Source organism: Pseudonaja textilis, chromosome 2 (assembly GCF_049901715.1).
Source record: "Pseudonaja textilis isolate UNSWEBS1 chromosome 2, rPseTex1.2, whole genome shotgun sequence".
Taxonomy (NCBI): Eukaryota; Metazoa; Chordata; class Lepidosauria; order Squamata; family Elapidae; genus Pseudonaja; species Pseudonaja textilis.
The window spans coordinates 119106997-119120307 of record NC_141991.1 but is presented as its reverse complement, the minus strand read 5'-3'; the positions used below and the strand labels follow the sequence as shown (position 1 = coordinate 119120307).

Here is a 13311-nt window from a genome sequence, read left to right as displayed (position 1 = left end):
ATATGACATATACTCTCATGATTCTGTAAAACACCTGAAGTCATTGATGAGTGAGCAGTCTCATAAAATAACTGAAGCACATAAATGTTGTCCTTAACCTGTCTCAAAAATAATATTACTTGATAGCTCAATGATCATTATAAATATCTGAGGTGTATGCTTCATAATTACTTAAGAGTCACTTTATGCACAAACCTACTTCTCTAGTAGAGAAACTCTTTATCATCTGAAACTAAAATGTATTAAATTTAAACATTTTTATAACCACAGGCTATAAGATTCTGGGTTCCTGCATCTCATTGGACCATATGAAATATAAGGGTATACTATATGTATATGGTCAGAAGAGCGGCTTCTAGGAATACCGGTAAAACTTTCTCTTAGTTCCACATTCCATTCAAAATTTGGTTAACAAAGATATCTACAACAGAATATAGAAAAACAGAGTTAGAAGGGACCTTGGAGGTTTTCTAGTCCATCCCGCTGCTCGAACAGGAGATCCTGACCTATACCATTCTGGCAAATGGCTGTCCAATCTCTTCTTAAAGACCTCCAGTGATGAAGCACCCACAACTTCTGAAGGCAAGCCTTTCCCCTGATTAATTGTTCTCACTATCAGGAAAATTTCTCTATAGTGGCACACAGAAAAAGTGCCCTATATCAATTCCATTTTCCCATTTGGGCCTGTTTTTCCTGTCTTTTTAAGCCAACATTGACTTTCATTTTTTCAGTCTAAGACTTCTCTGGAGCTAACCTTTGACTTCCACGTTTCTATCTGTGGCCTGAAAATCAGGTTTCCCTACTGAAAGTTTTATGAAAATAAAGAGATGAGAAGTGATGACCGACTTCAACTGTTTCCGATGGAAAAGGGCAATAGTCCCATTCACAGATTGCGCTAAATGATTTCCCAACCTTCAAAAATGGAATTTCATAGCTTATAAAAGACATAAGGATTGTGCATGCTGAAAGTTGTTATTGTATTTATGATACTAAATTATTGGCTATACATGAAAATGTGCTGAACTATCTGCTTATCAAGATCAAGGACTATAGTCTCAAAATTGGCCTGCACTTTAATGAAAGACGAGCAAGATTCTAACAACTGGTAATATCAGTAATTTTATCTTTGACTGAGGGGAAATATATATAGCTGACAATTTCAATTGGCTTGGATAAGCAATGAAACTACAACCACCCAAATGATGAAATACTGTTGGAAAAATGGTTATGTAAGGCCAAAGTTCTTTTAAGTACAGAAAAATTTCCATATGTACCAAGATCTGATTTGTTTGGACCATGATATTTTCAAGAATATAATATGGATGGGCAAGTTGGACAATAAAGGCACAAGATGGGGGGGTGGGGGGAACCCATATACTGCAGATATCAAGGATTGCCTGATAAACAGATCAGTCAATATCGAGGAAATCAAAGCTAAACTTTCCACAAAAGCTCAAGTGACAAGACCAGCCATCAAGCTATGGACACTTCAGGCAAAGAGACAGATAATTAGACAGATAATCTCATGCTTAGTCGGGTTGAAAGAAAATACGAAAGAGAACGACTGGCAGGGTGAAGGGTTGGTATAATAACAGCAGCCCCTGGTGCCATCCTAACAAGGATCAGCCATCTAAAACTGAGGACAGTTCAGGGCAACCATTCACTGGGTCGCGAGGAGTTGACATTGTCTTGACAGCAACTAACAACGCACGGGTCATGGGAGAGAGAAAAGGTCCCAGTGGAAGAGCAATCCTGTGTCCAAGTAAAACAGATGCAATCCCACTTAGATATTTAACTTAGTTAAATCCAGCTGCAAGGAAGAATTTTTCAGAGACCACAGAATGGTAAACAATTATGTTTCCATAATAAGGTAGAGATTTCATATGGGCAAGAGGCTTTTTTGTCTGCTTTATTTCTATGAACACACTGTAGGAGTTTAAATATAGATTAACAGTGTCTATTACCTATCAGTAACCAGGACATAAATGTTTGACTTCAATATTCTTTTGGCCTACTTCAAAAAAAAAAAAAGTCCTTACTTCTGCAAATGTTAGCAAGCTCTGAAGGCGCAAACAATAATGCTACAAAAATATCCAAATTGATGTTGTTAAAAACAGCTGTTAGCCTCTTACCACAGGGTCGAAGTTAAGGTTTTAATAATAAAACATGATTTCTATCCACTGCCTCAAGACAGAAAACTTAAATTTAAAAAAATGTGCTTATTGATTACCATTTCTGCATTGTGAATATTTTCAATACAAACAATTCAAACAAATAAAAAAAATATTCATTGAATACCTATCTAAAAATAAATTTAAAAATACTCATCATGTAAGAATTACACAGGAAAAAATAGCCAGCATTACCCATTAAAATCACAGGTGCTCTTCTTTTAGTTCAACAACAACATATTTGATAAAGACAGGTAATCCTCAACTTACAACCACAATTAAGCCCAAAATTTTTGTTGCTAAGCGAGACAGTTGTTAAATGAAATTTGCCAACATTTTACAACCTTTCTTGCCACAGTTAAATGAATCACTTCAGTTGTTAGGTTAGTAACATGGTTGTTAAGTGAATCTGGTTTCTCTGTTGACTTTGTTTGTCAGAAGGTTGCGAAAGGGGTTCACATGAGCCCGGGACCCTGCAACCATCATAAATATGAGTTAGTTGTCAGGCATCTGAATTCTGATCTTGTGACCACGGGGATGCTGTAATAATTGATGTGAAAAACAGTCATAAGGTTTTTTTCCGGTGCCATTGTAATTTCAAATGGTCACAAAATGAATGGTTGTAAGTTGAGGACAACCTGTACTACTGATTAACTCTAACACACTGTTTACATAATGATTGCTAGCATCTTTGATAAATGGTTGTAATTAAATGTCTTCTGAGATAAGATCTTGTAATTCAATGGGCAGATATTTTTCTCCTATAAACTATAAAAAAAGCTTTGAAGAATATACATATAACTCCTTTACTGCTAACACAGAAACACAAGTCAGAGAGGGAAATAAGGGCTAAAGTAACCTGCTTCAACCACGAAACTTACCATTTCTGAACTCAGCATATTGTTTCTGTCTCTCATTCTCTTTCTCTGTCTCCCCATTTAACCCATTTGCTCTAAGAAGAAGGGCAGAGCTAATATAAGTACTACTTTGAGCTTGTGGAGTAAAGCTGGAGTACAAATTTAACAATATATAAATCAAGTTGTACAAGAGGAATTTCAAAGTACTGTAGCTTTTAAAATGCATTAATTATCCCTCTGTACTTGACAATACAGCCAATGGATAATTTAACTTCTGCATAACCCTTCTGTTCCCAGGTGGTCTCAAATCACTGGTCATTTTTATCCTTTGTGACTTTTTAAAAATCCATGACATTTTCCATTTTTCCTATTTTCTTTCTTTAGTTTCTTCCCACTGCCCATACAGGGTATTTTCAACAAGTATACAGAGGAGAAAAAACACAAAGCCAATAACAGCGTAACCTCTTCTCTCTTTCAAATCTGTTGTATCCAGGGGTGTTACTCTCTGTGGTACTTGTAGGCTTTCCCTTAAGGGACAGATTATACCTTAATTCAGGACGTTCAGACACTCTGCCCAGGATATTCTGTATTCTGATTCTACTAGACAAGAGTTACAAATCTCTAGGATACAAAGTTTTAACTGTGTATAATGTACTCATTTTCCTTGAATATACTATATATGTGAGAAAATCCAATCTACTCCTGTTTTTATCATCTTTAAAAATATATATATTCCAATTCGTTCAGACCAAAGTACCTGGTTTTGAAAGGAACAACAACCTAGAGAATCATATTTTATCTTAATGTCTTAGCAAACCTTGCTTATATTTACTATTCAACATGTTATGTGAAATCAGAAAATTTGGGTAATTCCATAAATGATGGTTAAACCAGGTTATCTGAACAAATGTCTCTTGCCAGTCACATCTACCCAACCCGCCAGAGCGAATGGGACCCACAAGGAATGTTGCAGGTCCTATCCCCTAGGGCAAGGCTCTTCAAATTTGGCAAGTTTCAGACTTGTGGACTTCAACTCCCAGAATTCCTGAGCTAACTTGACAAGCGGTCAAGTTTGAAGATCCCTGCCCTAGGGTGATACACCTGTTGGGACCCACACTCTTCTGGAAGGCACTGAAGACCTGGTTCTGCCAGCGGGCCTGGGGAACCCAGCATGGGGTGGAGCCCATTAAATGGCTTGTGTGATGTGTTGTTGTCAAGGTGGGGGCTGGGGGGGGTATTTTATTATCTATGATTCTCACTTTCATTAGTTTTATTGTTTTTATATGATTTTTTAAATATTCTTGTAAGCCGCCTTCAGTCACTATGTGAAAATAAGTAGCAATATAAATCTAGTAAACAAACAAACAAACCATGATTAAGCATGCAAACACAGCTATTTTTTGGATGCTCATGCACAATGGAACAAGGACCACTCTGTTTTCTACTACTATTTCCTAAATTCGAAATGTCTTCAAAGAAACCATTCAGAGAGTACCATTGTGTTCAATGTAAGATGCCTTAAGTTAGTTTAAACAGGGCTACATCCTGGAAACTCTACTTTTCAATCATCTTGCAATGTTTATGTATTGAGCCCGCCCTTAGATAAACAAACCATCACATGCAAGTACTGTAAAAGCAAGATGAATTGAATGTAAATTGTTGCGACACATGAATACTTAGTCATGTTTTGCTAGCAAGATGAGCATAAAGGAGAAGTATGCTGGGTCACTTACATGGTTGAATCTGGACTAAATTTCACACTCTATAAAACCATATAGAGTACTGTACAAGTTGCATCACTGCTTTTGGTGGCTATTAGTTAAACTAATTTAGTCTGGATGCAATTGATGGTTAATCAACTAAAATACAACAATATATATAAACACGTTTAACCGCATAGCTTTACCTAGTTTACATGATAAAAGCTTGGGATTTAATCAAGAAATATTATTTTCTGACTTCCCAGTGGAATTTATTACCTGGCTTGAGGTTTGCTATGTGGAGAATTTTGTCTCATTTGTACTCTAAGACCATAATAAACCTTAAGAATTCCTTCTCCCCCAATACACATGTACAATACTGAATACGTATGAAAAATACTGAAAGTATTTTAAGTCCTCCTTCCATCAAAAGTAAGCCAGTAACAGAAACCTAGTGTAGTTCTTTACTGACTTTATTAATAAAGAGAAGAAAAGGCCACCCTGCCTGTTTGGCAATTGCCAAATCATTTGACATTATATACACTTCAGAATGAATTTGATGAAGGTCCTAAATATATCACATATTTGTTTCTCCATAATAAGCAGTGTGTACATGTGAACGTACATAGACATAACCCCCAGGGAATTTCAGGAGTGAAAAGGCACCCTGTAGGAAAGCAATAGCAAACTATTCTGAACTGTTGCCAAAAAACCCTACATGCATTCATGTACCTATCAGAAGTTGAGTTGAGCTCAACTTAAGGGGGAGAGAGAGAAAACAACTAGACAGCGAGAAAATGCAGTGGTAACACACACACACACACACCCTTCACATTGAGGTTTGCCATACAACGCATCAAGAAATAGCATGTGGGGCCCCAGCATCTAAGGAGCTGTTTCACCCGAATGAGACTAACTCACCCACTCATTCCAGCAGAACAGCCTACTTATATCCCACCTACCAAATAACTTCAGTTGGGGGGTGGGTTCCAAGAGCAGAGTTAGAATGCAGTATTGCAGGCTAACTCACTGTTCACTCCAAGCATTCACCGGCTCAAGGTTGACTCAGCCTTCCATCCTTCCAAGGTTGGTAAAATGAGGACCCAGTATTGGGGAGGCAATAGGCTGACTCTGTAAGCTGCTTAGAGAGGTCTGTGAAGCATTGTAAAGCAGCATATAAGTCTAAATGCTATTGCTATTGCTACTGTGTCTCCCACCCTTTGGAATATTCTCCCACTGGAGGTGAAATCTGTCCCCATGCTCCTGGTCTTTCAGAAGACCCTGGAAACTTGGCTCTGCCGCCTCACTTGGAGACATGACATGGATCTCTTACATTGGGGTGGCTGATGGAGTAGAGAAGAGCCCCAACATTATCTTGCTTTTTACCTGTTCTATTAAACCCTCTTACTTTTAATTGCCATGTCTTTTTTTTTACGTTTTATTACATTGTAAACTTCTCAGAGTTGCTATATTAGTAAGACGGGTGGCATAAAATAAAAACTCCTACATCAACAGCACTATCCTAGGCCCCCACATGCATATAGATACACACACGGTCAGAAGCACCTTCACATGCTCTTCTTCTAATATGAAATATGCTATCATCTGTCAGCAATGCCCCTCTGGAGTCTATGTAGGTCAAATGGGGAAAAAAGTTTGCAGAAAAAAAAATTAATGGACACAACTTTGTCATGAGGATTCAAAACAAGGACAGCATAAAAATCAGATCATTTTCATTTTCCAGGGCATGCCAGCACAGGACACGCAATGTATTTTTAACATATTGTAATTGGTAAAATACTTGTAATCTGTCTGACATATAATCTGTGTTTGCATAACTACTCTGTCTTCTCCTTTCTCCCCACGCCGTGTTCTCCTTTCTTCCCCCCCCCCCCGCCTCACTCAAAATTAACTCCTACATCTGTCTAGACACTCTATGCCTCTTTTAAGCTTATGAGTTTTAATAAAATATCTTAGCAAGAAAAGGTGCCACAAAACTCCTCTCGATTTCTTTCCACCCAGACTAGCACAGGTCTTCTCCTACAATGGCTATTAGAGCATGGGAAATCTTTGACATCTCTGCTCGGTATACATAACCAAACAAACCAGGAAACCTCTTTCTATAGTCTGTTTAGCATAACTATCTTAATAGGATTCCTGGCTTACTGTTCTCAAAAGAAGCAAGACGGAACAGTTTCCAGATTCTGGCTTCTTTAAAAGCAACGAGTCATGAATAAAAATGTGATTTATCTTAGTGCTCTCCCTAGCCTAAAAAGCACAGCAAAAGTGACTGTTATCCTATGTATCCACCGATTTTGTGTAATGATAATAAACCAGAATTAAAATTAAGAAACCTTAATTCTGTTCTACTGTTAAATACAGAATGCTAAGTTATTAACTTATACTGACATTAAAAAGAAATTAACCCTTGGTTTCATTGTTAGAATATGAAGACCTGATCTCCAATAACTATTAATTAGTTAAGAACTCTGTAAATGAACATGACGAAGAGTAAAAGCCAAATGACAATTGATAAATTAGATGCAAACTAGGCGTGAATTGATAAATCTGCTATTTCTGTCTTTGTTTAAAAACACAGCTGAAGGACTTGGAATTTAATTGAAACAGGAGCAAGGGAATCCATTTTTTTCACCATGTCATTTTTACAAGTTATCAACACACAGAGTGTTGCAAATTGATTTTCCAGGGAAATACAGATACTGTATTTTTGCCCTTTCAATTAAAAGACAGGTTTGGCCTGTTGTTTTCAAGTGACTTCTGGGGTGGAAGTGGGAGAGATTTTAACATTCCCCCCAACACGTTTACTGTTCTGATCTAATTCACAAATAACCACAGCTATGTTTTACTTAAAAAAAATGATTATAGGTCTTGCTTTTAGACGGAGCCTTGTTAGAACAAGAAAATGAGACAGCAAGTCATGTTGCACGCCCTTTAAATTCATACTTGTCGTATTTAGTTAGTTTATAGCTATATGCTTTTATTTATTTACATCCCATTTTTTCTCAGGGGGATTCAAGGCAACATATGTGTCGATCTCCCCTAATGTTGTAACAACTATCCTAGGGTTAGTTGGACAGCGTCTGGTGGTCCCAGCATTACCTTGCAAGTTCCATGACGAAGACTTGAGCGTAAACCGTTAGCATGCTATGTCAATACTGTAGCTAGTGAGAACTGAAGGCTTTTCATTAAAGAGCAAGATAGATCAGAAAGAAGAAGGGGAAGGAACGTCTCTAAAGGCCAGTAATAAAGCAGATGAATGATAGACAATCAATACAGAATTCAAGTAGAGCATGAAAGAGCTCCAGAATTTGGGGAGAAAAAAGAATCTCTTTTACAAAACTACAGCCGGAAGCATCTCTAGCCAGTACACAGTAGTTGGATAAGTTTCGTATAAATAAGTTATCCTTTACATAAACAAGCAATCGCATTCATGTCTAGCCCATGGTTAGCTCATGATGCAGTGTTCTGTCCATCACAATATATAAAGTAAACTGTGGATTAATCAGTAGGAAATATGTCATGTGAACATGGCCAGAAAGGCTACGTCAGGCAGAAGTGTTTTCCCAAAAAAAAAGTCTGGGTCTAAGGAAGAAATTGTCAGGAAAAAGACTTAAGGAATGATTTGCAAGGTTTTCATTCCCACTGTATTTTGGAATGTAGTGATGCCCTTAATTTGAATATCTGCTATTATTCATAGAAGACATATATAATGGTATTATTACCTCTATTTTTTTTCAGCCTAGATGAACCTTTTGGACATATTAGTATAATCCCTGTGTTGGAAGAACAAATCAATTTGTGTCAGTTTCTGATGTGATGTCAGGGACTCAATACAATTTTCTTATTAATTTAGGAAGTCGCTGCTGAACAGTTGTTAGCAATCAGTATTCCATACCAGGAAGAGGCAGATAAAGGGAATAATGCTTATCAACCCCTTATGAAATAAACTCAGCTCAATGGATGAACAAGATAATTGTGGGCAACGGAAGGCAAAGGATTTTTTTAAGAGTAGAGAGCAGATGTCGGTTTCTTCATTTTAGCATGTCAGCCAGTACATGAGTTAGAAGCAAGATGAGGAACCTACAATTTTCCAGATGTAGAAAAGTAGGTATTTTACATCTGGTCTTCTCCTACAATGGCTTCCCAGTAATTCTAACCACGATATAGTGATAAGGGATACAGAGGGGTGTGGTTCAGCAATATATGAAGAGCTTCGGGTTTCCCATTTCTTCTAAGGAAAAGAGGTGTTACATAGAAGGGAGGGGCCCAAATCATTTGTTTCCCAACCTTGGCAAGTAAAAGATGTGTGTACTTTTAAGTTGCCAAGATTGAGAAATACTGATTTAAAGGCTAATAAGTCAACGCAACATACACACATCTCCTTTGGAGGGCACATGTTAGGTCATACACATTACTGGGTCAGCAAAGCAGCAAGTGGGAATACAGACACAACAGCTTCTTTCCTGGGATATACTGTAGTTGGCATCCATCCATCTCTCATCTCTATCATTTGTCTGACTGTCTGTCTCTCCATCTCTCATCTCTATCATTTGTCTGTCTGTCTGTCTATCCATCTCTCATCTCTATCATTTGTCTGTCTATCCATCTCTCATCTATATCATTTGTCTGTTTATCTCTCATCTCTATCATTTGTCTCCGTCTGTCTATCCATCTCTCATCTCTATCATTTGTCTATCTATCCATCTCTCATCTCTATCATTTGTCTGTCTGTTTATCTCTCATCTCTATCATTTGTATGTTATGCCTGTCTGTGTCTCTCTGTCTGTCTATTTACCTACCTACCTAATCTCTATCATGTGTCTATCTATCTATCCTGTCTATCTATCTATCCAAACACACTGGCAACAATGTTAGAAAGGTGCTCTCTTTCAAGGGTTATCACACAAAGGTCCCTTTCTCAGAAAGAAGGAAGAGGAAAAATGTCTTTTACAGACAAAGGGGGGGGGGGAATCAATTCGTACTGATGAAGCTTGTGCAAAGGATCGACCTGAATGTGTATGTTTCTCTAGTGCAGAAGTGGTTCAGGAATAGCTTGTGGTCAGTGGGAGTGGCAGAGTTGACACAGAAGGAAGATTTCAATGGAGGAAGTGCCTTTGAGAACGGTGAAATACTGCTTAATTATCTCTCCAGAGCGACCATGCAACAAGGATGCCTTTCTGGCAATCTGGAGGAGCGCCCAAAAGCTTTCTCAATGGAAGTAAAGATGAATATCTATCCCCACAGATATGCAAGCAATGGTGTGCTGGCAGATTCCCTCACGCTCAGCAACACACACACCTACTCAGAAAGTGCTTTCCTCAAACTGTTGTCCTCCAGACGGTGCGAGGCATCGCCTCCCATCGTTTCCAGAGAAGGAACCTACACCGGCGTCCAATACATCTTGGAAGGTACCAGATTGGGGAAAACTGCCAAAGTTGTGACAAGCTCAGGAAAGGAAGAGAGCGGAGAGGAACAGCCGCTCTCTGGCTGGCTGGCTCTCGGGGCTCTCTTTCTCGCCTTTCCAGGAGTTAACTCCCAGTGGAAATCCTTCGCACCTAGTTGAAAGGACCGACCGCGGGCTCTCTCTTCCTGCACCCAGACAGTTACTCCCCCGGGGAAATCTGCGGAGGAGTTCAAGGAGGAAGGACGGGGGCAGAGGCAGCTCGGGGCGGCGGCGCGAAGAGTCGGGCTGCCTTTCGGGGGTGGGGGAAGGCTAGCGGGGTGAAGCCAGATTGAAGCGGGAGGAAGGAGAGACTGAGGGGAGGCGCCGGCACTGCGGAGGGAAAGGGGGCTTGCTTGCACCGGGGGCAACCGGGGGAGAAGAGGCGGTCGGAGGAGATAGGATCGGCGGCTCTCCTTACCAAATGAAGTCGGTGCAGTGGCTGCAGAAGGTGGGCTGCTTGAAGAACCGCGCGATGAATTTATGGTCCCTCACTTCGTGCACGTTTTTCTGCCGAAGGGCCCCTTTCCGGGCGAACCGCCGAGCCGCGTCGGGACCCGAACCGGGTTCGGAGGCTTGGAAGACGTCGGCCATGGCGCGCGCGCGCCCCCCCCGCCGTCCCCGAGAGAGCCCCCTTTCCCCCCCGCCCTCAGCACCGCCTCTCGCTCCTTCCTGCTTTGCCTTCGACTTCGCCCTAAAGCCAGGAAGCCGCTTTCAAGCAACCGGCTCTGCCCCGTCCGGCTGCCGCGTCCGACACTTCTGGCAGCTGTGGGGATGGGCGCTGCCTCCTGCCCGCTTTGGGCTCCTCCTGACGTCTGAGCCACGCGCGGCAGGGAGGCGGGAGGAGGATCCCACAGCCCCGGGCCAGACCCGACGGCTCCGCCCGCTTGCCCGCCCGTCCGTCCGCCCACCCTCCCTCCCTCCCGCCCGCCTGCTGGCGCGCTCCTGGGCGCCCTGCCGCGGGAAGGAGGAAGAGCGCGAGCCGGGGAAGCCCGTCTCTAAGGGCAACGGGCAGGCCGGCCGGCCGGGAGACCCACGCCCCCCGCGGGAGGGGGGTGTCCCCCCGAACAGGCGTTTGCAATGCTCCCCGCCCTACAGAAGGGCCGGGGACATCACCTGTGGCATTCAATGCGCGGGGAGACCCGCCCCGCCGCCGTCAATCAAAAGCCCGGACTCGCTGGAGGTTCGCAACGGGCGTGAGAAGAGGGCGGCCGACACACGCAACAGATACTTTTGCCACATGCGCACAAAACGCACCGCCGAGGCCTTGAAATGCTCAGATGCGCGCACGGGGGAAGTCACCCGCGCGGAACCGGAGTAAGCTCAGCCCCGGGGCTCGACCCCTCTCTTCAGGGGGGTCCCCCTTCACGGGATGAGCAGTGCACTGCGCTTCTGGGGGAATGAGGGAGTTTGGAGATTAAATAGAGAGAGGCCCGGGGCTCGGTGCGGTTTGCAAGTCAATTGGGCTCCTGGCAGTTTCGGAGGAGACCGAGGTGGCTTCCTTCCTCCAACCCCTTGTGCCCTGTGGGGTTCAGGTGGTTGCCAGCCACTTTGCAGGTCACCCCGGCTGCAAAAGACCAGTGGCCCTGAGAAGCTTTTCTTTCCAGGAAGTCGCCTGTAGCCAGAGCACAAGCAGGAGCCTGCGGACTGCCCTTCTTACTCATGCAGCCAGAATGTAGCAAACCCACTTGTGCAGCCCGGTGCCAATAACACCCAAAAGTTTGAAAGCTTTTTCTCACACCCACAGCAAACAGGTTGCCCAATGCAACCTCTCCCCAGTGTAAACAGCTCTACATGAGCCTGTTGCTCACTCCAGAGTTCTTCCTCTTCTGTGGCCTCCCAGCTGTTCTAGGCAGCCATTGGTTTAATGGCTGATGAGAGTTAACAACAGCAGGGAAGAAAGGCACTTACGAACATGTCTCACGCTTGCGACCGTTGTAGCATCCTTGTGGTCAGAATTTGGGCACTTGGCAACTGCCACGTACAGGCGGTCCTTGACTTACACCAGTTCGTTTAGTGACCATTCAAAGTTACAACAGGGATGAGAAAAAAGTGACTTATGGCCATTTTTCACACGATCTTTGCAGGATCCCCGTGGCCATGTGATCAAAATTCAAACACTTGGCAACTGTCACATGACGGTCACAGTATCCTGGCAGGTCATGTGATCCCCTTTTGCGACCTTCTGGTAAGCAAAGTCAATGGAGAAGCCTGTTCACTTAACAATGGTGTCACTAACTTAATAACTGCAGTGATTCACTTAACAACTGTGGCAAGAAAGGTCATAAAATGAGGCAAAAGTCACTGAAATGTCTCACTTAACAACATAACATTTGGGCTCAATTGTGTTCGTAAGCCGAGGACTAACTATATTGATGATGCTTGCAGTGGTGTGATCAATTTTTGTGACCTGACAAGCAAAGTCAATGGGGGAAAGCCACATTCATTTAACAACGGCATAACTAACATAATAGCTACAGTGCTTCACTTAAAAACTATGGCAAGAAAGGTTGCAAAATGGTGCAAAAATTATTTTTCGTCTTGGTTAGCAGTGTAAACTTACGGCTCAATTGTGGTCGTAAGTCAAGGATTACTTACACTGTACCTGAGACCAATGCATTATGCAGCCTTGGGTTGCTAACTTGGAGGGAGGGGAGGACAAACTTCAGAACTTGAGAGGCTGAGGAGGAGGGAAAGACAAAAGCCAACCATTAATAGCAACAACAGAGTGCATTCTGAGGAATGGACAAATTGTAGTGAGCCCTTCTCCTTCCAAGTTTGGCTCTCAAGTGAACCCAAACAGCCTTGTGCCTTCCTCTTCCTCCTGGCTCTGCATCTGGATAGGGAAGAACTGCAGCAGATGTGACTCCTTGGTAGCACTTAAAGGAACATAATATTGAGTCGTTCAATAGTCATGATCAGTAAAGGCCATAGGTTGTACTGTACTGAGTCTGCCATCTTGCTTCACTTGCAAAGCTGGAGTCTGGGCTTCAACAATGCAATTATACTTTGTGATAAACAACATTTCTTTCCAAAGGCAGGTGAGCCTCACACACCTGCAGTTTTGAGATCTTTATCAAGCTCCTTGCTCATTCAAGATTAGCATGGCTCTGATTTCATTT

The 13311-nt window shown here is 42.2% G+C and overlaps 1 protein-coding gene across 3 annotated transcripts in view; it reads right to left on the bottom strand.

Annotated features, from left to right (window-relative positions):
• PRKCA (protein kinase C alpha) overlaps positions 1–11028 on the bottom strand; it is a 190112-nt gene extending 179084 nt beyond the window's left edge. The window contains exon 1 of one of the 3 annotated variants that reach the window (XM_087925061.1): positions 10611–11028. In XM_087925061.1, coding sequence (XP_087781187.1) covers positions 10611–10783 — 173 coding nt within the window. In that variant the 5' untranslated portion in view covers positions 10784–11028. The remainder of the gene's footprint in view (positions 1–10610) is intronic. The other 2 variants (XM_087925060.1, XM_026711242.2) reach the window with 2 other exon arrangements.
• Positions 11029–13311: the final 2283 nt, after the last annotated feature.